General features: G+C 41.4%; 1 protein-coding gene across 1 annotated transcript in view; it reads right to left on the minus strand.

Moving 5' to 3' along the window:
- CRISPLD2 (cysteine rich secretory protein LCCL domain containing 2) overlaps positions 1–16,570 on the minus strand; it is a 43,681-nt gene extending 27,111 nt beyond the window's left edge. Inside the window, exons 1-2 of the mRNA XM_070761871.1 lie at positions 16,452–16,570; positions 4,384–4,700 (exon numbers count right to left, since the gene is read on the minus strand). Coding sequence (XP_070617972.1) covers positions 4,384–4,632 — 249 coding nt within the window. The 5' untranslated portion in view covers positions 4,633–4,700; positions 16,452–16,570. The remainder of the gene's footprint in view (positions 1–4,383; positions 4,701–16,451) is intronic.
- Positions 16,571–23,767: the final 7,197 nt, after the last annotated feature.

A 23,767-nucleotide genomic window follows, 5' to 3' on the forward strand; every position in this document is an offset into this window, starting at 1 on the left:
ATTATGAGCCGGCCACAGGAGACCCTATGTGCATTTGGCTTTTCTAGCTATATCCTTAGGAGTTCTTTTTATATTCTGTAGGATCTCCAGTAGAAGGGAAAGAAAAACCACACACATGAGGTCAGGGTACCGAGCAAAGCCAAACACGAAGAATTAGCGAGGCGGGACAAGTAAATAGATACTAACCTGAAGAGTCTTTGGCTGTAGAGCAGAGCTGAAGGGGTCATGAATGCCAAGAAAAATACATTTATTTGGCCTCCACGCTCAAGTCAACTTTCCTGAAAGCAGTGGGATTGTTCCTGGTCTTACAAAAGATGGAACAAGCACTGCCCAGGAGAGAAATGGGTGCTGCTGGCCTACACAAGGGTTGTGAGAAATGGGGGGGAGGTTGTAAACTCTTGTCCCAGGAGATGGAGGCACTAAGCAGACTTTCAAAACACAAGAACGTACATTTTTGCTCACGTCTTTTCATAGTCTCAGAAAGTCCAGTGGAGAAGTTGCGTCTTCCTGGACAATAATCATAGTTCACCAAGGAATTGTGGGAGTTGAAGTCCCCTTATTTTGAAGTTGCCGAGGTTGAAAATAATCAAGGCATCCCCAACAGTTAAGAACCGTCAACCCAATGTTAAGACATTGAATGGCATCGCTCTGAATTGGCTTTGCACTACTGTTAAGTATCGTATTGTAAAGGCAATTCGGAGCGAGGTCATTCTTTTTTTCTGGCATTTTTCTGACAAGTAAACTTGTTCCTTCTGTTAAAAATAAAAATCCACTATCTCTGGATCAACTTCTGAAAGTACTTTTGCTACTACAGTGACAGCTTCTAAGCCCAGTGCTGATTTGAACCCAGATGTAGATTGTCATTTATTAAAGGAACTGTCATAAAAGGGATTCTTAAAAGAGGAACTGGATGGAGTGGAGTGGTCACAGAAATCACAACCCTGCATTTAAAGCCCCACCTCTTTAATATTTGAGGTGATGCAACTAAACACTCCAAATGAGAAGCTGTGGTCACCATCTTGACTTTTCATTGATCCGTATGGTCATCTCCTTGCTTCTTTCTTTCCCCAATCAACATAAGACTACTGCCCAAAATAACTATTCAATGTTGGTTAAAATAACTCAACAGGTTCATGTTAGCTTAGATCAGTGTTTCCCAACCTTGGCCACTTGAAGATATCTGGACTTCAACTCCTAGAAATCCCCAGCCAGCGAATATTTTCAAGTGGCCATGGTTGGGAAACACTGGCTTAGATGAACGTTACTTAACCTTGGGAAACTGAAAGTGCTTGTAGGATCTTGAATGAATTTAGGCCATTATTCCCAACCTTAGCAACTTGAGTCTTTGGAGAGGGGCGGCATGCAAGTCGAATAAATTATTATTATTATTAATTATTATTATTGAAAGGTGGGTGGACTTCAAATCCTAGAATTCCTCATCTAGCATATGTGGACTTTAGCTCCCAGAATTCCCCAGCCAGCCTGCTGAATGGAAGTTCTGGATATTTAAGTCCTAGTATGCTGCACGAGGAATTCTGGGACTTAAGAGTCCACATATCCTACGTGAGGAATGCTTAAGTCCATGCAACTTCAAGTTTGAATGCTTAAATCCATGCAACTTCAAGTTTGTAATGCTTAAATCCATGCAACTTCAAGTTTGAATGCTTAAGTCCATGCAACTTCAAGTTTGAAGGTTGAAAATACTGGCCTAAATTCATTTAAGATTCTATACCCCAAAGCATAGTTCCCTCTAAGCTGAGCAGTGAGCAATCGCTCACTTAAAAATCATCATCAACTCAGAGTTTTCCAAACCTGCCCAGAAGCCGAGAGGGAAAGAGTGAGAGGGAAGGAGAGAGAGAGGAAGAGAGGAAGAGAGAGAAACAGGTAGAAAAAAGAGAGGAAGGAAAAGAGAAAGAAAAAGAATGGGAGTAAGGAAGAGAGAAAGAAAATCAAAATCTAGTTTGAAACTAGCTCAACTATTTAAGTGGCATTTTGATATTGATAGAGTTGCCCTATTATGAGCTCACTGTTATAGACACACAGTACAGTATTTTATTTTGAAATTCTCTGAGGCAAAACAGGGTGGGTTTTTTGTTTGTTTGTTTATTATTTCTGTGCCGCCCAGTCCCGAAGGGACTGCCGCTCAGACACTATACTTTTCCACCCACCCACCCAAAAAATTAGAGGGAACACTGCCCCAAAGACAGAATATCAATTTCTCTTCTTTGGTTCAGCCCTCAGATAGCTATAAAGTTCCTTGCTTGCAACTTCAAATGACTCGAATAATTGGATCCAATAGTTTGACTCATAGCAAGCCATATATCAAGGCAGGCGGGTATAATCAATCTTAGCTCTGCGGGATCCCTCCTTTATATATAGAATGGATCTGGTATCTTGTGCAGGCGGAGAAAACATTCTGTTCTTTCCTTATATACACACACACACATACGCAGTGTTTGGTTGCAATTTCACATTTAATGGACATTTGGCTTTGCATGAAATCATCTTTAATTCATATTTATTGGCGCCTGGAGAAGTGGGCCTACGTCAGAAGAATGTTCTGTCAAAAGCCTTTGCATGGTCACATAAACATGTGAAAATCTTTGTTTTTCTTTTTTTTTTTAAGAAAAGTTGCCAGGAACAACACACAGACAAACTTCTGAGAAAGGGTTCCTGTATTTTTCTCTTGCTGACAAACCTAGAATGATAAATAGCAAACGACTGGGAATATTTTCCTAGCTCAAAGTCTGTGATATTCTCTTTCTCCCTTTCCCTCTCTCTCTCCCTCCCCCTCCTCTCTCCATTTTTAACTTGCTATTTGTAAAGAAATAAGCTCTTTTTATAGCAAAATATTCTCCATACGTTTGCCATTTTCCCATTCCCAATTCTCACAAGAATAGCATGAGAAAGAGGGTTCAGCTTCATTTATTTTTATTTATTTTTTATTTATTTCACAGGGTTGGTTCCCTAGGACAAGGATGAAGAAATGAAAAATATAAACATATACTGCAGAAACCATGTTGCTCAACTTCAGCAACTTTTAAGATGGACGGACTTCAATTCCCAGAACAAAATGTAGATATTAGGGTTCCTAGGATCTTTTCGTTGAGCATTCAAGCCTAGAAAGAGCTGCTTTTGGACTGACCCTTCCGACAGATGGCTCCTTTCTCACTGAAGTGACTCAAGAAACTACAGTCTGGGTTGATTTTAGGAAAGGCTTAGAGGGAAGATTTCTTGCTCTGGAATTTGGGATGAGTAAGTGTCCTCAAAGGAGAGTGGGACAAGGTTAAACTCTAGGCTACGTTGATAGATGGAATGGCATGGCATGAGTCACAAGCATCTCTGCTTGAGAATTCTCCTCTGCTCACAGACAGAAGGACACAGAAGGCTCCATGGGGATCCCAAAAGAGCTACTCATGAGAAAGTTTCCAATCATGTATGCATTTGTCTGTATGCCTGTCTATTATCTCTGCCTGCCTGTCTGTCATCCATCCATCCATCTACAGTATCTATCACCTATATATCTATCATCTATCATCTGTCTACCTTCGTCTCTTTCTACCTCTCTAACTTCCTTTCTCTCTCTCCCCCTTTCTCTCATACACACAATCTATTTATTTATCTATCATCTATCTACTTCTCTGTTTACTCTCTCTCTACCACACTATCTTATCCATTTATTTATTCTATCCTACTATCTATCTATCTATCTATCTATCTATCTATCTATCCTACTATTTATCTATCTATCCTACTATCTATCTATCTATCTATCTATCTATCCTACTATCTATCTATCTATCTATCTATCTATCGTACTATCTATCTATCTATCCTACTATCTATCTATCTATCTATCTATCCATCTATCTATCTATCCTACTATCTATCTATCTATCCTACTATCTATCTTTCTATCTATCTATCTATCTATCTATCCATCCTACTATCTATCTATCCTACTATCTATCTTTCTTTCTATCTATCTATCTATCTATCTATCTATCTATCTTACTATCTATCTTTCTTTCTATCTACCTATCTATCTATCCTACTATCTATCTATCTATCTATCTATCTCTATTTGCTCTCTATGTGATATCTTTCTATTTTCCACCTAATTTATTTTATTGTTAGTTGTTGAGGTGTTCTATCACTTTACAATAAAATTTAAAAAAAAACAGAGATATTGAAGCCAAATAGAATGATTCGAAAGAAAAAAAATCCAATTAAAGCTTGGTGCTCTCATCCCCAATACATCCTAACCCCAACATCATCTGCATTTCTCTTTCTTGTTCCATCCAATTTTACCAAAGTGCTGGACAGAGTCAGTATATCACGGATCGGCTATGGGTTGATGCACATTCAGCCTTTCGAACTCACCATGTATTCCATGTTGGATGCTGAAGGGTAGACTTCCCCTCTCAATTTATTATGAAGCATCAGGATTTCGTCTTGGTCATTTTGGGAAATGGATCTCTTGGCCCTTGAGTGCGGTTGCCCATCTTGGTATCGATTCAGGATGTTCTCCAAATGGGTGGCATTGGGCAAGAAGAACGAATGGATGCCATGAGTCAAGAAGAGGAGGAGGGGTGGTGTGATGAGCCAAGGAGTGATAGGATTCTTAGCCATTTTCTGCTTGGCAAAATGAGAGGTGGGTAAACAATCCTCTCCCAAGAGAACTGCAGTTTTCTATAGACCTAGAATACAAAAAAGGGGTTGTGGTTATTATGAGTCCTACAATGAGCAAACTTTTCAACCTATGAATGGTTCTCCTTCATGTTGTATCCCGTTCTCTACTCAATTCAAACAAAAGGTTTGGAACTGGGGGTCTAATTTTAAGACTTGTGGACTTCAACTCCCAGCATCCCTCAGCTAGCCATGGCTTGTGGAGGAATTCTGGAAGTTGAAGTCCACAAGTCTTAAAGTTGCCAAGTTTGAAGAACCCTGTCTTAGAATACTGTATTTCAGGAACATGAACCTGTAGCTCTATGTCTCTGGGCCAGTAAGACAAGAAATAGGTATGTGATTCCTTCTTGAACAAAAATGAAACATTTACCTTCATAATATATTGCACAGGTGAGCGAGGAAGAAAGGACTGAATTGTCTAATACAGAGCTTCCTAAACTATACCCCAAACTGGATAAAAAGTTGTGTTTCTTTGGTTAGCTTTGAACCAATCCAATTTCAACTGGGACATTTAAATTGATACAAAAGGGATTTACCTACATTGGGTAAAAAGGACTTTCTGATAAGCGATTTGAGGTAATGAAGAAAAATGTTGGTCCAGCCCAAAAGGAAGATGACAAGTTAGGTGGATACTCAGTTTAAGATCTTGACCAATCGTAAACTCGCTGGTTTGCAAGCAGCCACCCACTGGAGAACAAGCTTGCTAAATACCACGGTGTCCCTAGAATCTAATTAATGACATGTTGGACCTTCCCAAATAGAAGTTAATAGAGGTCAGCTATGAGCTGTGTCTTCTTGGCAGCAAAGGAGAACAGAGGTTTTGCCAGTTTCTGGGGATCTCTGGCTGCATAAGCAAGATTGTCAGCAGAAATTTTCAAAACTGGTGAGAGTGCCATCCAAAGAGGGTGCATCAAAGCTCTCTGCACAAGTTTATTTATAGGCTCCATTGCTGAAGAAAAGAAAGGAGGGGAGAGGAAAAAGGAAGGGAGAGAGGGAAGGGAGAGGAGAGAGGGAAAAAAGAAAAGAAAAGAAAGGAAAAGAAAGGAAGGATGGGAGGAGAGGAGATCAGTGGAGGTAGCAAAGAAGTTCTAGTCAAACATCTTCAAAGCATTCATCCTAACTCCATTCATGATGAGGGCTCTACAATTTTCAGTCCCAAGTCATTCAGAATCCAAAACTATCTCTGATTTCTCCAAAGCTTTTCTTCCTCTTTTGAAGAGTGTTCCAGACATTAGACATTTCAGGGATAACATTTTTGAGCTAATCATATACTGCACGAGTCAAAAAAAGGGTTGTGAAAATATCTACAGATCCATCACATCCTGGATACAGACTATTTCTTCTCTCAAAACGTCACTACAGAGCACTGCACACCACAACAACTAGACACAAGAATAGTTTTCCCCCGAACGCCATCACTCTGCTAAACAAATAATTCCCTCAACACTGTCAAACTATTTACTAAGTCTGTGCTACTATTAATCATCTAATCCCTCTCATCACCCATCTCCTCCCACTTAAGACTATAACTTTGTTGCTTGTATCCTTACAATTTATATTGACTAGTTCCTATTATGATTGGATTGCTTATTTGTACGGATTATCATTAGGTGTTGTACCTTATGATTCTTGACAAACATATCTTTTATTTTATGTATACTGAGAGTATATACATCAAGGACAAATTCCTTGTGTGTCCAATCACACTTGGCCAATAAAGAATTCTATTCTATTCTATTCTATCCTATCCTATTCTTCATTCCAATATTCTATTCTATTCTTCATTCCAATATTCTATTCTGTTCTATTCTATTCTATTCTTCATTCCAATATTCTATTCTATTCTATTCTTCATTCCAATATTCTATTCTATTCTATTTTTCTATTCTATTCTACTCTACTCTACTCTACTCTGATCTACTCTATTCTTCATTCCAATATTCTATTCTATTCTATTCTTCATTCCAATATTCTACTCTACTCTGATCTACTCTATTCTTCATTCCAATATTCTATTCTATTCTATTCTTCTACTCTACTCTTCTCTACTCTATTGAGATATGGTCTAGATTTCTGGTTGGGTTTGGGTTTTCAGACACATTGCTCTTCAAGAATCAAACACTAAGGACTCCAAAATTCAACCCTAGCTATCAGCAATTCTCTTCTCTTGGTATCTTGATCTTCATCACTCTACAGCAGCTACAGGTGACACAAAGGGGCAGGGCTCCATTCACACAGACATGGCTCTCATTTTAGTTTCTTTTCTTCTTCTTGTCTCCTATCATTCCCCCATCCATCCACCCACCCACCCGCCATCAAGGCCTCTGCAGCGTTTTCACGTCCTACTTGGAAAAGATGTCTTGGGAATAATCCCACCCACTTTTAATGAAAGCATGGTTAGTCACTTGGAACATGGGGGTAAAGGAATATTTTCTACAGTAATTCAAGATATGATCAGTCAAGAAAGATGAAGGAGGATGCCAGGAGAGTGTGGTCTGGAAGCGCAGACATTTATATTCTCCTCTCAGTGGCGACTTTCCAATTAACATCAAAGATGAAGTCCCATCTCGCCTTTATGTGCAGTTCATGGAGTGTTCTTGGGAAGAGGGGAAAATAAATTGCATTTTCCATCAAGTTGAGTGAGGTGAGTAGATTTGCAGCATGGTGTTAGTCACTGTGTTGTGTTCCAAGCCAGGAGAAACATCTACCAATGATGATAGAAACCAAGCTTAACAGAGAAGGCCAACCAATGAATGATCTTGTGGAAGGAACTTTCTTTAGACTGGAGCCATGAATCCCAACCTTGGCAACTTTAAAATGTGTGGACCTCGAGTCCCAGAATTCCCCAACCAGTTATACTTTATAGGAAGGGTGTCCAACCTTGGCCACTTTAAGACTTGTGGACTTCAATTCCCAAAATTCTCCAGACAACCATGACCAAGGTTAGACACCTCTCCTATAGGAAAGATGGCACTTCCCAAACCATGCTTATAAGAAAGCTTCACTTAGATTTTGGATAAAACTCATAAATCTTGGTAAATGATTTATCTTTACTAGATAAATGGTCAAAGCAATGGAAACTGCAGTTTAATGTTTCCAAATGTAAAATAATGCACTTGGGGAAAAGGAATCCTCAATCTGAGTATTGCATTGGCAGTTCTGTGTTAGCAAAAACTTCAGAAGAGAAGGATTTAGGGGTAGTGATTTCTGACAGTCTCAAAATGGGGGAGCAGTGTGGTCGGGCAGTAGGGAAAGCAAGTAGGATGCTTGGCTGCATAGCTAGAGGTATAACAAGCAGGAAGAGGGAGATTGTGATCCCCTTATATAGAGCGCTGGTGAGACCACATTTGGAGTACTGTGTTCAGTTCTGGAGACCTCACCTACAAAAAGATATTGACAAAATTGAACGGGTCCAAAGACGGGCTACAAGAATGGTGGAAGGTCTTAAGCATAAAATGTATCAGGAAAGACTTCATGAACTCAATCGGTATAGTCTGGAGGTCAGAAGGAAAAGGGAGGGACATGATCAAAACATATAAATATGTTAAAGGGTTAAATAAGGTTCAGGAGGGAAGTGTTTTTAATAGGAAAGTGAACACAAGAACAAGAGGACACAATCTGAAGTTAGTTGGGGGAAAGATCAAAGGCAACACGAGAAAATATTATTATACTGAAAGAGTAGTAGATGCTTGGAACAAACTTCCAGCAGACGTAGTTGGTAAATCCACAGTAACTGAATTTAAACATGCCTGGGATAAACATATATCCATTGTAAGATAAAATACAGGAAATAGTATAAGGGCAGACTAGATGGACCAGGAGGTCTTTTTCTGCCGTCAGACTTCTATGTTTCTATGTTTCTAAGATAGGTTTGTTTTAAATCTGAGCCATTCCCAGCTGGCTGACTGTCTATGATCAAGGCTGGCATTTTTGTACATTCAAAGCAAACATTAGCAAGAAACATTTCGTACTAAGCGGCGTATTTAAAACAGCAGGACGTTTTTCTTTTAAAGGGAAAAAAAAAGAAAGTGGAATATTCCTCCTCCCGTGTCCCCCCCCTCCAAGCCCCATTGAGTAAACCTCTTTAAAACACATTCCCTTCAAGGGCCTCCTGGCTTCTCCAGGCTCTATGGCGACTTTCAGCATGATTCCCACTGATTGTCTCCAAAATCCAAAAACTACAGATAAATCTAGGCAGCTGACATTTGATCTGTCCAGCCTGGGTTTTCAAATGATGAATCCTGGGGGCAGCTACTGTCTTAACCTCATTTTTAAAAGGAAATTAGTTCTTTTTCTCCCTCCCTCCCTTTCTCTTCTTTCTTTCTTTCTTTCTTTCTTTTTCTTCCTTCCTTTCCGTTCCTTCCTCCCTTCTCTTTCTTTCTTTCTCTTCCTTCCTTCCTTTCCTTCCTTCTCTTTCTTTCTTTCTTCCTTTCTCTTCCTTCCTTTCCTTTCCTTTCCTTCCTTCCTTCCTTCCTTCTCTCTTTCTTTCTTTCTTTCTCTTCCTTCCTTATCTTTCTTTCTTTCTTTCTTTCTCTCTCTTCCTTCCTTCCTTTCCTTCCTTCCTTCCTTTCCTTTCCTTCCTTCCTTCTCTTTCTTTCTTTCTTTCTCTTCCTTCCTTCCTTCCCTTCCTTCCCTTCCTTCCTTCCTTCCTTCCTTCCTTTCTTTCTTTCTTTCTTTCTTTCTCTTTTGTTCTTGTAAACTCTCCTCCTCTTAATCTCTTCAACCCTTCCCACCCACTGAGCTCCCGCCCAGCAAGAGGCAAATTTGCTGTGGCTAACCTCAAGCCGCTCAGTTGGTAGACAGTCTGACCCACTTTGGGGAACAATTCTGACTTTCAGAGTTAGGGGGGCTTATAAATAGATGCTCTTTTGCCAGCCAGCCACAAGGCTGCCTTGTGGCCTAACCTGCTCACAAGAGTCCTGCTTTTACAGCGTTTACATACACATACACAACATATGTCTATACACACACACACTATAAATACACACACACAATATATATGTGTGTGTGTGTGTGTGTGTGTACACACTCTCTCTATATACTCTTATACACACACAAACACACACATATACCCACACACGTACCCACACACACATTTATTTATGAAGTGTTTAAAATCATATACATACACTATACATCCATATACAAACACACACACACACATATACATACATACATTATATATGGTATATGTGTATATACGGTATGTATGTGTATATATATGTATGTATGTATGTATGTATGTATGTATGTATGTATGTATGTATTTATTTATTAGATTTGTATGCCGCCCCTCTCCGAAGACTCGGGGCGGCTAACAACAATAAAGAAAACAATGTAAAAAATATAATATTAAAAAGCAATCTAAAAAACCCCAATTTAAGAGACCAATCATACATACAAGCATACCATGTATAAATTCTATAAGCCTAGGGGGAAGGGAAAAAAATTCAATTCCCCCATGCCTGACGACAGAGGTGGGTTTTAAGGAGCTTGTGAAAGGCAAGGAGGGTGGGGGCAACTCTGATATCTGAGGGGAGCTGGTCCAGAGGGTCGGGGCTGCCACAGAGAAGGCTCTTCTCCTGGGTCCCGCCAAATGACATTGTTTAGTTGACGGGACCCGGAGAAGGCCAACTCTGTGGGACCTAACCGGTCGCTGGGATTCGTGCGGCAGAAGGCGGTCCCGGAGATATTCTAGTCCGATGCCATGAAGGGCTTTATAGGTCATAACCAACATACTATATGTATGTATATGTCACATGTTTTTGCTGAATTTGAAAATTAAGGGAGACTAAGATAGATCTATTTCGGCCTTGTGCTGGCCTCATCAGCTAGCCATACCCTCACTGGGACTTGAACTTGCAACCTTTGCCTTGTAAGGCAGAGAATTAACCTCTAGGTTACAGTATCCAATCCCTTCAGCTTTGTACCAGGGAAGGGTTACATGTTTTTTGTGTCGAATATGGACCAGGTGGACCAATGTCAAGCAACCTTGAAATGGAAAGGGACACCATTACCTATAAAAGCAGGAAAGCTCCAGAAGACAACCTGCTCTCCACAAATGAGCACTCAGTGAGTAGCCGTTTCCCCGAGAGTGCGTAATTTACACAATGCACCAAATGCCGTGTTGAGCAAGGGAGCCATTTGGGTTCAACTAATAAAAATCAGTGGAAGAGGAGTTGTAAATACTGAGGTCAGCCAGGTCGACTGCAAGCTTCGTTCTCATCCAGGACCTGTCACTGACAGTGGTCAGAACCAGATGTTTTGGCCACAAGATGATTTAAATGAAAGGATGAGATTACTTGCCAAGCAAAGGATGCTTCATCAGCCAGGCCCACATTCCTTGGCATAGCCAAGAGTCCAAAGGATCAGAGGAGCAAACTGAGGTCACTTTGTGGACTTTTTCATTGTTAAAACCAAAGTATGGGATTCAGTTTTGCCCTCGATCCAGTCAAATTCCTTCCCTGTTGACCTGTAGCTCCACTCCTTTCTTATGCTATGCTCAATCTCCCAGGTCAGTGTTTCTCAACCTTGGCAACTTGGAGATATGTGGACTTTAACTCCCAGAATTCTCCAACCACCAAAGTTATAAGTTGAAGAACCTCAAAAACTTGAAGAAATGTGGACTTCAACTCCTGGAACTCTGCAGCCACCAGAGTTGATGTCCAGACATCTTCAAGTTGCCAAGATTGGGATACACTGCCCTACCTCTTAACAGATTGGCCAACACTTATATTCATCCTAATCTCCAGTTGCTGGATTGGAAATGATTTATTTATTTATTTATTTGTTTGTTTGTTTGTTTGTTTGTTTGTTTGTTTGTTTGTTTGTTTGTTTGTTTATTTATTTGATTTGATTTGATTTGATTTGATTTGATTTGATTTGATTTGTATGCCGCCTCTCTCCGTAGACTCGAGGCGGCTCACAACACAGTAAAAACAGTTCCTGACAAAACTAATAATTTACAATTTAAAATTTAGAATAGTTAAAAAACCCCATTTTTAAGCAGACATACATACAAGCATACCATACATAAATTATATAGGCCCGGGGGAGATATCTCAGGTCCCCCATGCCTGGCGACAAAGGTGGGTTTTAAGGAGTTTACAAAAGGCAAGGAGGGTAGGGGCAGTTCTAATCTCTGGGGGGAGCTGGTTCCAGAGAGTCGGGGTCACCACAGAGAAGGCTCTTCCCCTGGGGCCTGCCAACCAACATTGTTTAGTTGACGGGACCCGGAGAAGGCCAACTCTGTGGGACCTAATCGGTCGCTGGGATGGAATAGTCTTATAAACCGTGGCACTTCCAAAGAAATAACTACCCTAGGGTTTAAAGAACTGAAAAGGTCTAAGCTAGCCACAGTAATGACTTGCAGTTAGAAAATTCTATGGCTGAACAGTTCTGACTGTCAAGAAAGACTTTGATTTATTGAAGCTAAATCTCCTGCCACTCAGCTTCAGGAGTGGGGCCTTGAGAAGCATGTAGACATATCAGCCTGCCAACTTATTTCAACCTGGCATGGAAGAAATCACTTGCTCTCTCTCTCGGCGGCTGAAGATAACACCACTAACTAGCTTCAAGCTGGGATTTGGAGCACCGCCTTGTATCTCATGATAAAAGAGAGCAAGCACTGAGTGCTCTTGGCTCTCAGATTTGCAGGAATGTCTGTTGTAGAGGAACCAGAGTTTCTAGGTCGCCGAGCCCCAGCTGGGTTTCTGCTTTGCCAAATATGTAGCCCAATCTGAGGTCATATGCCCAACCTATCCAAAACGGAGCCCCTATTTGCTGCACCGTGCCCTGCATCATAGACAGGGTTGTCTCTAGCCTTACAGACCTAGTTAGATCAATATTCAGTCATCAGGAGAATGACGTCCCCAGCTTGGCTGTGCTTCTTTCTTCCTTGCCAAGACAGTTCATGACTGTCCAAAAATTCAGGAGATTTGATTGTACCAAATCAGACTACATATTGACCCATCAACCTCAAGTCAATCTACCCCAGTCTGTTGGCAGTCCTTCAGATGCAAAGAGCTGTCAGTTTTATTCCCTTAGATGAAATTCTACTCCCGTGTGGGACAATTTAGATCAATGGGTTCTCAACCTTTCTAATGCCACGACCCTTTAATACAGTTCCTCATGTTGTGGTGACCTCCAACCATAAGTCTAGCACCAATTCTCCCAACAGAGCTTAAAGGTGATTGGCAGGAAGGTCAGAGGGACACCCACACTGTAAACGCCTGATTGGTCGGATTGTGAAAATATGTCCCAAGGCGCCAGAATAGAAGCTTAAGTTCCTAACACCAGGGAAAATTTGTCTTTTCCCAGGGTCTTAGGTGACCCCTGTGAAACGGCCATTCGGCCTGACCCCCAGGTTGAGAACCACTGATTTAAATGGTTTGGTGCACCCAAATCTGAGTCCCAGACAATGACAATATTGATGAATGGAATTGTTGGGACTTCTGCCAAAATCCCTGTTTTATTATAGTGAGGGTCTTGCTGGTAATTGTGCCCCCTTCCAGATTTAATTCCCCATTTTCTTCTGCAAGGAAGAATTTTCAGAATAATTCCCTCTGTGTGGATTAGAACCAGAAAAAAAGAGGTCAAATGGACAGTGACTATAACCAAAGACAAAGTGACCATCTCATGTTCAACAGTACTGGAAAACACGGCCAGAAAGACCTCTTGACTTTCCACAGCTTGTTTGCAGATTTAAAGATCTCTTTAAAATAAAATAATAAACTCCAATGAAAGCTTGTTTGAATTGGAATTCGGAAAGATGGACATTAAGTTCCTTCTGAAGGAACATGCTGCCATCTCGTCCAGCTGCACAAACTTTGTATTTGTTTTAAAGCAGAAAAGCGCGTTTGCCTCCTTACAAATCCACCCAGCTAACGCTTACAGATGCTCCCTTAACATCTGGGACTGATCAGCAATCCATGAATCCATGGGGGGGAAATGCCCCCCCTCCCCCGAGACAGACATGGAACTCAAGTGGAAAGCTAATCAAGAAGGTCAGGACAAAGGTGAAATCCTTGCGGTGGTCTATCAGTGTTGGACCTGTTTTCCGTTTGGAAATCCAAGGACAGCTTGCTTGGAAACGTTTGGCCTTCTCTGTTTCTCCCAGTAAATAGGTAGCAAGCCTCAAACAACATTTGAGGGTTGGATGGGAGGGATAAAAAAATATTTTAGAGAGATTTATTAGCAGATGTGACCATCAATCTTGGTTTGGACAGGCAGAAGAGACAGAACATGCTAAGGAACATACAAGGAGCTCCTTACTTGTGACTCACAAGCAGAGGAAGAGAAAGTGCTCCAGGGCGTCCTGAAGTTGACCTTCCAAAGGATTCCCACTGAGTTGGCAAAGCCAAAAGGAGATTTCCCCACAGTTACTATAGATGGCAGTGAGGTTGGATGGGCAAGAACCTGGTTTCATTTGTAAGACTATCCTTTTTTTTATTTATTTATTTATTATTTAGATTTGTATGCCGCCCCTCTCCGCAGACTCGGGGCGGCTCACAACAGAATAAAACAATTCATAACAAATCTAAATTGTAGTTTAAAATATTTTAAAACCCCATTTACTAAGCAAACATACATACAAACATACCATTCATAAATTGTATATGCCCGGGGGAGATGTCTCAGTTCCCCCATGCCTGACGACAAAGGTGGGTTTTAAGGAGCTTACGAAAGGCAAGGAGAGTAGGGGCAGTTCTAATCTCTGGGGGGAGTTGGTTCCAGAGGGCCGGGGGCCGCCACAGAGAAGGCTCTTCCCCTGGGGCCCGCCAACCGACATTGTTTAGTTGACGGGACCCATTGTTTTCATCTAAGCATCCATCGTTATTACAGCGATGTGCATTTTGGGTTATTATTACAGCGATGTGCATTTCGGGTCTACGTTGTCCTTAAAATTTTGCATTTGTGTGTGTGACAGAGATAGAGAAATATTAATTTTGGAAATTCTAAACTTTTATGTAAAGGGATTGTCAGTCTGTACCGATTTATAAATATGGAACACCAATGACGATTTGCCTTCAATATTGACTCCTTTTTCTAATGTTGGACTAAATTGCTGGATAAATTGCTCTCAAGTTTTGAAATTGGTACACAAAGCAAACAACATAGATCCAAAATGTGCATTTCTTTAATGACCGACTGGTTGAACTGCTTAGATCATCAGGGAGAGAAGAAGGTTTTACAAAGGGAATTGGGTTCTTACTCATCCAAACTATCAGAGCAATCGACTTGGGGGTTTAGCTTCGGTTTTCCATTCAAATATTTAAATTCTTGGGCAATCTTCTTCAACTTTTCCTTTGCTCCAGGTCCTATCCAACCATAAAATACTTATAAAGGAAAATATTTGTGGCTCATTGTTGAGTCTTCGGAGAGGAGCAGCATACAAATCTAATAAATTATTATTATTACTAATTATTATTATTATTACCTAGTTTGGGTAATGGAACACCAGCAAGAGAGCAATCAAGCTCAGAGAGAAAACAAGGACTTGTCATAGAGTCCTTCAATCACTATTTGATGTAAATTGCAATCACTGAGCATATTTGAATCCCGTTGAATGGAATAGGCTTTCTATAATAAGTACATTAGTCTAGGATTGGGCCAATGCAATGAAGAGATAAAGCAAGCAGTGTTTTCCCTAATTAAAGGAGGAGATTGGAGAAATTAAAATCATCATAAAGACCGGCAATTCTATATTATGCTCTACAGCCCACTGAGTAAAAATGGGTCCATTCAAAGCAGGTAAAGATCTGGTCCTTGTTCTGTTCTACCTTGATGCTTGTGAATAAAACCACCACACTCTTTCAACTGGCTCAAGATAGGTCCACAAAAGATGCTTCTACCTTTGACTGAATTCACCTATTTTCTGGGTGTGCCCTTGCTAATAGAAAAGTAAGCAAACACATCGGCTTTAAACCCGCCAAGCCAAATGAAAAAACTTTAAGCAAAGCTGAAAGAGACTGAAAGTTGTGTGGATGGCTTTGTACTTGACCCCACTAAGCAAGCTGCAGTTCAGCTCTAGGGTTACCCCCATGGATAGGGAAGTTGTGCATCCTCCTTTAAAGGATGGACATTCCTGAATCTCTGGTAGGATTCCAAAATGTGGAATTTGGTAAGGTGGCTTCTCTCCCCAAACCTTCCCTTGTCTGCTTTCCCTCTTACGAGAAATAAAAGGGGAAGGGAGGAAGGGAGGCAGGATATGAGGGAGGGAAGGAAGGAAGGAAAGAAAAGAAGCAAGTAAATAAGGAAAATGAGAGGAGAGGGAGAGAGGGAAAGAGATGGAGAGAAAGGGAGATATAAAGAAAGAAAGAGAGAGAGAGAGAGAAAGAAGGAAGGAGAGAAAGAGAGAGAGAGAGAAAGGAAGGAAGAGAGGGAGGGAGGGAAGGAAAATGATAGATAGATAGATAGATAGATAGATAGATAGATAGATAGATGGATGGATGGATGGATGGATGGATGGATGGATGGATGGATGGATGGAAGGAAGAAAGGAAAAAAGAAAGGAAAAAAGAAAGGAAAAAAGAAAGGAAAAAAGAAAGGAAAAAGAAAGGAAAGGAAAGAAGGAAGGAAGGAAGGAAGGAGAGAGTGAAAAAGAAAGGAAAGAAAGAAAGAGAGAGAAAGAAAGAAAGAAAGCTTCAAACAGCAAGGTCTATCTTTTGCATGTTTACGCATAGGAAAACGCAAATCTTGCTCGTAATAGGCAGCTCCCCTCAACTACAACCGGCCAGAGGAACCGAACGGTGTGCGCTCACCTCTGCAAAGGAAGGGGAAACGGGCTTTGGTCCTAGGAATCCGGCTCGGAGCGAAAGCAACGCGCGTCCGTCTCGCGGGTCAGCCGGGGAGCGGAGGTGGGCGGCGGGCGAGAAGCCTCCCTGGCCGAAGACTGCAGGAGACCGCCGGCGCTTCCGCCTTTATATGAGCCTCTCTCGGCTTCTTCCCACCCCCTTTTTTGCCCCACCAGCTCCCTCCAGGCAGCCAAAGGGGTCGAGGATGCCGAGCGGGCCTCGGGAGTTTCTTTAACCCTTCCGCTCCCTCCGCCTCCCCAAAGTCTGCCAGGGAAAAGAAGACAAAAGAGAAAAAGAAAGTGTGTGTGAGAGAGAGAGAGAGAGAGAGAGAGAGAGAGACAGAGAGACAGAGAGAGAGAGACAGAGAGAGAGCAAAAAAAAAGAGAGAGGAGAGATAGACACACAAAGAGACAGAGAAAGAGAGAGAGAGAAAGAAAGAGAGAGACAGAGACAAAGAGAGAAAGAGAGGAGAGATAGACACAGAGAAAGACACACAGAGAGGAGATAAGACACAGAGAGACAAACAGACAGAGAGTGAGACAGAGACAGAGAGACAGAGACAGAGAGAGGAGAGAGAGAGATAGAGAGATAGACACAGAGAGAGTGAGACAGAGACAGAGACAGAGAGGATAGACAGACAGCATGAGACAGAGAGACAGAGACAGAGAGACAGAGAGTCCAAGCAAATGGGACAAATCCATTTTTTATTTCTTAAGTTAGTTATGTCTGCCACCATCAACTTTTATTTTTATCCCCCCCAAAAAAATAAAATAATCAAAGCTAAGACAGCAAATGTCTTGTAATTGACAAGCCTGGACAAGCCAGCCCTTTGAGGTAGACCAGACTTGAGCACCAAAGTCATGAATATTAAAATTGTTTTTGTGATGGAGGTATAGCAACAAGGGTGGCATCTGAGATGCTTTGGACTCAGATTTATTTTATCCAACTGTTGCCTGGGCTGTGGCTCTTCCTCCTGTCCCTCGAGGTTCTTCTCACCGTCCACTACACATTAAGTTCCCCTCTGCCCTCCCCACCCCCATAAATCCAGATTTAAGGATAGGAGAGAAAAACTTTCTTCCACCCAAGGTGAAATCCTTTTCCTTCTGTCTCCGGATGCATCCTGAGAAATATAATTGTGGAGGAAAATGGAAAGAGTTCAATTCAACTGAAGTCCATTACATGGGAGCTGAAGATGCAAGGAAGGATATTATGAGAAGTTCTTCAGTCACCCAGAAGAGGCAATGATGAAACAGTTCCCGTATTTATCTTCCTGAATTGGGAAGATGACTCTGGATCAACTTTGCCTTTTTAAAAGTTCTGGTCCAAGGCTCAGAAGTGGTAGGAGTAAAGCCAGCTCTTTTGAACTACTCTAAACCAAACTCCTCAAACTCTTGCAGATGTCATCCAAGTCAGCAGATGCAGCCGTCCTTAAAAACTTACGTTCTTCCCCATTCTGTGTCCAGCATTCCATTTTTTAGTTCTCACGTCAAAAACCACATGAAATAAATGGAAAAATTTTAAGTTTGGTTGAACAGCTATGCTGGCTGGAGAATTCTGGGAGTTGAAGTCCACAAGTCTTAAAAGTTGCCAAGTTTGAAGACCCAATGTTGTAGATGGCACCCTCATCACCTTGAGGCTCGACTACTGTAACGCTCTCTACATGGGGCGACCTTTGAAAAGTGTTTGGAAACTTCAGATCGTGCAGAATGCAGCTGGGAGAGCAATCATGGGCTTCCCTAAATATGCCCATGTTACACCAACACTCCGCAGTCTGCATTGGTTGTCGATCAATTTCCGGTCACAATTCAAAGTGTTGGTTATGACCTATACAGCCCTTCATGGCATCGGACCAGAATATCTCCGGGACAGCCTTCTGCCGCACGAATCCCAGCGACCGGTTAGGTCCCACAGTTGGCCTTCTCCGGGTCCCGTCAACTAAACAATGTCGTTTGGCGGGACCCAGGAGAAGAGCCTTCTCTGTGGTGGCCCCGACCCTCTGGAACCAACTCCCCCCAGATATCAGAGTTGCCCCCACCCTCCTTGCCTTTTGTAAGCTCCTTAAAACCCACCTCTGTCATCAGGCATGGGGGAACTGAAATTTTCCTTTCCCCCTAGGCTTATAGAATTTATACATGGTATGCTTGTATGTATGAGTGGTTCTTTAAATTGGGGTTTTTAGATTATTTTTAGTATTAGATTTGTTCACATTGTCTTTTTCATTGTTGTTAGCCGCCGAGTCTTCGGAGAGGGGCGGCATACAAATCTAATAAACAAAATAAAATACATAAATACTAGCTTACTAGCCCTAAGGACATGTGAGTGATTAAGATTCCTTCAATTGGATGGCGACCTTGATTTGAGTATTTTGAGGAAACGATCCAGCTTCTTCAAAGTGAGCAGCTTTGCTTGGATAAGGTCATTTTTATGTACTTTTGGCCTCTACAGATAGACCAGAAAACATACTGCTTGAGAGTTACATCAATTGCTGATAGTCAGTGCCAGTTATACAAAATTGAATAGGTCAACCGTTGGACCTCTTTCTCTGGTTCTTGGCATCTGAAGGTTCTGGGTTCAGTTCTTAGCATTTCAGAATTAGCTTGGAAAGCTTCCTGACCTTCAAACTGCTTGTGCTGTCCAAAGTAGGGCTAATTGCTAGTTTGTGGGTGGATTACAGGGGCACGTGTTTGTAGGGACTGACCAATATTTTATTTAATCCAGAATCTTCTCACTAAGGAGTCAGGTTTTAGGAGATACCTACAAGCAGAGCCTTCGAGTCAATTTTCTATGCCAAATGGTTTTTTTATGACATTTGGACATGTTTGTTTTGAAGGTTCCATAAATCTCTCATGTTTCTAAGTAGCCAGAGATATAACCCCAAGCCATGGAGTTTAACTACAATGGTGCTTCATAAACTTTAAAACTCTTAAGTTTGTAGATTGCTTTACAAAGATGCCAAGTTTGAAGATGGTTGCCCCTGAAAGAACACTTTACCTGCATTTTTAAAATGAAGATGAGAATAAAACTTAAATTGAAGTTGAATGATGGAATTTTGAACCCTGTGTTTCTATAGTCAAATGCTTGTACGTAAGGATGAATTAAGCTAGAGATTTTCAAATGAGGCTTCGTTCGAGAATATTTGTAATATCAAGTTATCCACAGACAGACAATTACCGATGTACTTTTTGGACAACAGTTTGTTCCATGACAAAGAATGCAGAACCACAAAGCCCTGTGTGCAAAAACCAACGTTGTGGTTAGGTGATAACAGTGTAGTGAATTGCTCAACAGCATTGGCCAATTCTCAATCTTTTAGTTGGCATTATTACTGGCACCATTGCATGATTCTTTTAAAAACATATTCCTCTCCATCCCGCTCCCCCACCAATCCCTCCAGTTCTGATAGTTTCAAACAAATCAGGAATAAATTAGAACAGTCCCTTATGCCCTTTAAATATATATATAAATATATCTGTCTCCCTTACTAGCAGTGTCTCCTGTTATAGGCCGTGGTACATTCAAAAAGGACTAAGTTTAGCAAGCATCAATGCAGAGGAAAAAAAATATTGTCCAGGATGTTTCATTTGTAAATGCGTAAGTCTGCCTTCTTTTGCAACTTCCTTCCAGTCTAACACATCATAAAAGAATCTCTGAATAAAGATTTTATTTTTTTTTGCAGCCTGCTTCAGGGATGCTTATTAAAAACAAAGATAGCAAATAAACTTACAAAGGGGTAATTGAGAACATACTTTTCTATTAGCAGATATTGCAAAACGAAACACTTTGTTTCCTAGCGTGCATGTTTCTCTGGAGAATTTAAAAAGAAAAAGAAACAAAAAAAATCAGGACAATGATTAACCTGGGTTTTGCCGCTATCTCTATATTTTAAGAAACAATTTTAGCAAGAGCACAACCAATGGGGGGGAAATTTGCTTTGATGGGATCTGAGCTAAAGTGAAGGAGCTATGGTGGACACACCATAAAAAGAACTGCCTCGGGTGGAAGAAAAAACCCCTCCTTGCTAAGATTCATTTGAAGAGTCTAAAAACAAACTTGTGATTCCTTCCTACAAAATGAAACCATGGCTGCAGCTTAATATAATTCTCATCTTCCCCTGATGTCCACACGGACATGAACGAATACCCTGAGGTTTGTTTTAAAACAATAAAATCAATTTAAAACCATGTTGTGGGATTATCTGCCGCGGTGCTTAGGGTGACTTGAAACTGGAGACATGTAACCAGTGGTTTTCTGGGTTATGCTTTGCTTCATTTTTCCTTCTTTCTTTGGAACGTATCATTCCAGATAGGGTTGGGGTGGGGTTTTTTTCCCCCTGGAAGTCTTTCCAAGTGGTAAGAAACAGCATTTATCTTTTATTTTCCCTGTCCAAGTCTTTCTAGCCAACTCCCAAGGGAAGAGGGCACATTCATCACATCAATCATGGAATGGTTTCTGAAATATGCCATAATTGGCTGGTTTTAGAACATACCAAGCCATGCTTTACCTTGGATTTATGGTTATCACACAGGATTCCAAACTTTGGTAGAGTTGGTCTACGAAATGTGGCACGACACTTAGGCACAAGGAAGGCCTCCAGCATTGCCACATCATTTGGGAACCCAGTTTTAAGACACTGAACCGCCAGTGGCAGGACTCCAAATTGTTCTGTTTTCACACAAATATGCCTTCATCTGGCAAGATCAGATCTTCAAAAATCTGGCACCTGTTCTTTTGCAGATCCTTCATCCTGATGTTTTTAAGCATGGGTTCCGACAAAAGGGCGCCTATCTCACCAGATCCTGGGTTAAAACTGGGAATTTGGATATTCTTGAACACATACTCAGTACACGGAAAATTCTGTAGGGATGCTATATTTTGCCGAAAGATTGTAGAAAGCCAATTGCCAGAATAATGTGGCACCTTTGCAAGATGTCCCCCAACCTAAACAGACAAATTTTAGTTACTCCAGCTCTACAGCCCACTCAAAACACGTTTAATAGTAAAAGGAGGCTTTCTCTACAAGATTTATTGGTGTATGGATGTATCTTCTGATGTTCCCAATGTAACCCATGGGAAGGGCCAGGTGAGGTGGTGAGATGCTTGGTAAACTAAGCCAAGCATTCTCCATGCCAACGGAAGTTGACTGGTGCACACAACTCCTCTCATTAATACAATATACAATACTTAATAGTGTCATTGTCCCAAAGCTTCTTTCTGGACATAGGTTCAAGATGGAATGACTTCTCCTCCTCCTAATGAACTTGACAAGTAGTTAAGACCAGTTATGGAAGATCTCCTTGGATAGCCACCAACTGCAATGGGCCTTTTAATCAAGGAAGCTTCTCCTTTCTCACATATGCTTTTCGTCTGCATTTTCAGCACCAGGCAAAAATTCTTATTTGTCCAAGCTTTTTCAGGGGGGAGAAGTCTGGTTTATATTACTTTTTTATGGCTCTGTGATTTTTGTTTATTGCAACTGTTATGACCAAACGTTTTAAAAGGGCACTAAAATTTATTCTAAACTACTCACAAGCCATTAAAGTCTTAAAGCAACAGGCCCCACTGCCAAGGCATCGTGCGGCCAGCTCTCCAGCTGCAGTATCTGTCCAGCGACTGTACAATATCTTTCAACACAGGCCATGGAGAATGGGAAGCTTCCCTGACGTGAGGCCCATTGAAACTCCAACCTTTCAATTAGCTGAAGTCAGGACAAATAGTTATGTGCCAACCTCTGTCTCCGGAATAGGCATATCTTCTGCCCTTTATGGCCCGCCAAAGGGGTTTTACATTTGGTGAAACTGAACTTGAAAGTCAAAAGACACTTTTCAGAGAGGGAGACCCTCTCGCTGATACCCAATCACGATTCAATAGTACAGGCCAGGCAGCGTTCTCATCCATGGTTACATTGTGGACATGGGAAGCTTTATTACATATGGACCTAACAATCAGGAGCAATAGCAGAGACAAAACCTCTGGAGGTGAAGTTCTGGGGTGAACATAGGAGACTAGAACATGATATTGGACTTGAGCATTGGTGCTGCCTTCCGCAAGAACAGCCTGCCCAATCTCTCTATATTCCTCACAACGCCTTCCCATCCCTTCACAGCTTTGAAGGGAAATATTGACTCACAACGCATCATGGCTGGATCCTCCAAAATCCTCCCTCCCACTTTGCAGTTTCTCCCAGCAGGGAGCTCCTATGCAGTCCAGAGGACACGCTGCATACTCACAGATGATCTGGCAGCTGGGTTTCCAAAAAGAACCAATTTAATTGTGCAAGAAAAAACCTGAAACCCTCATGCCTCTTTCAAAATCCAATGGGCCTGCTAAGTCTTCCAGTTACTCACTCAAATAATCCTCAGTAAAAGCAGGACGTGGAATGGAAAGGCAAATAAATCCAATTAAATCTAAATCTAAACTTGGCTTTTGACAAATCATCTCCTGGAGGTTCTCCCCCAAACGATAAACCCAGGCTAGGAGTTCTATTTGATACTGTTAAAAATGCACCGGTGTGGACTAGATAGACAGTCTCTTTGGCAAAAGCCTCGTGTTCTTAGAACAGGGGTGTCCAACCTTGGCCACTTGAAAGACCTGTAGACTTCAATTTCTAGAATTCCCCAGCCAGAATAGCGAGATTTGGGTAAGTGTTGGTTATGACCTATAAAGCCCTTCATGGCATCGGACCAGAATATCTCCGAGACCACCTTCTGCTGCACGAATCCCAGCGACCGATTAGGTCCCACAGTCGGCCTTCTCCGGGTCCCGTCAACTAAACAATGTCGGTTGGCGGGCCCCAGGGGAAGAACCTTCTCTATGGCGGCCCCGACTCTCCGGAACCAGCTCCCCCCAGGGATTAGAACTGCCCCTACCCTCCTTGCCTTTCGCAAACTCCTTAAAACCCACCTTTGTCATCAGGCATGGGGGAACTGAGATATCTCCCCCGGGCCTATATAATTTATGTATGGTATGTTTGTAGGTATGTCTGCTTAAAAATGGTTTTTTTTAACTATTTTAAATTTTAAATTGTAAATTATTAGATTTGTCAGGAACTGTTTTTATTGTGTTGTGAGCCGCCCCGAGTCTACATAGAGGAGCGGCATACAAATCTAATTATAAATAAATAAATAAATAAATAAATAAATAAATAAATAAATAAATAAATAAATAAATAACTCTGCTCTAAAAGATGTTTTCCTTGGAAGTTCATTCAACCCTTCCCTGCTTCTTCCTATTCTTACTACACGGTGCCTTTGGTTCCAGCCGTACTGCATTTGTAAATAATCTGG

The sequence above is a fragment of the Erythrolamprus reginae genome, chromosome 9 (genome assembly GCF_031021105.1).
Source record: "Erythrolamprus reginae isolate rEryReg1 chromosome 9, rEryReg1.hap1, whole genome shotgun sequence".
NCBI classification, from domain to species: domain Eukaryota; kingdom Metazoa; phylum Chordata; class Lepidosauria; order Squamata; family Dipsadidae; genus Erythrolamprus; species Erythrolamprus reginae.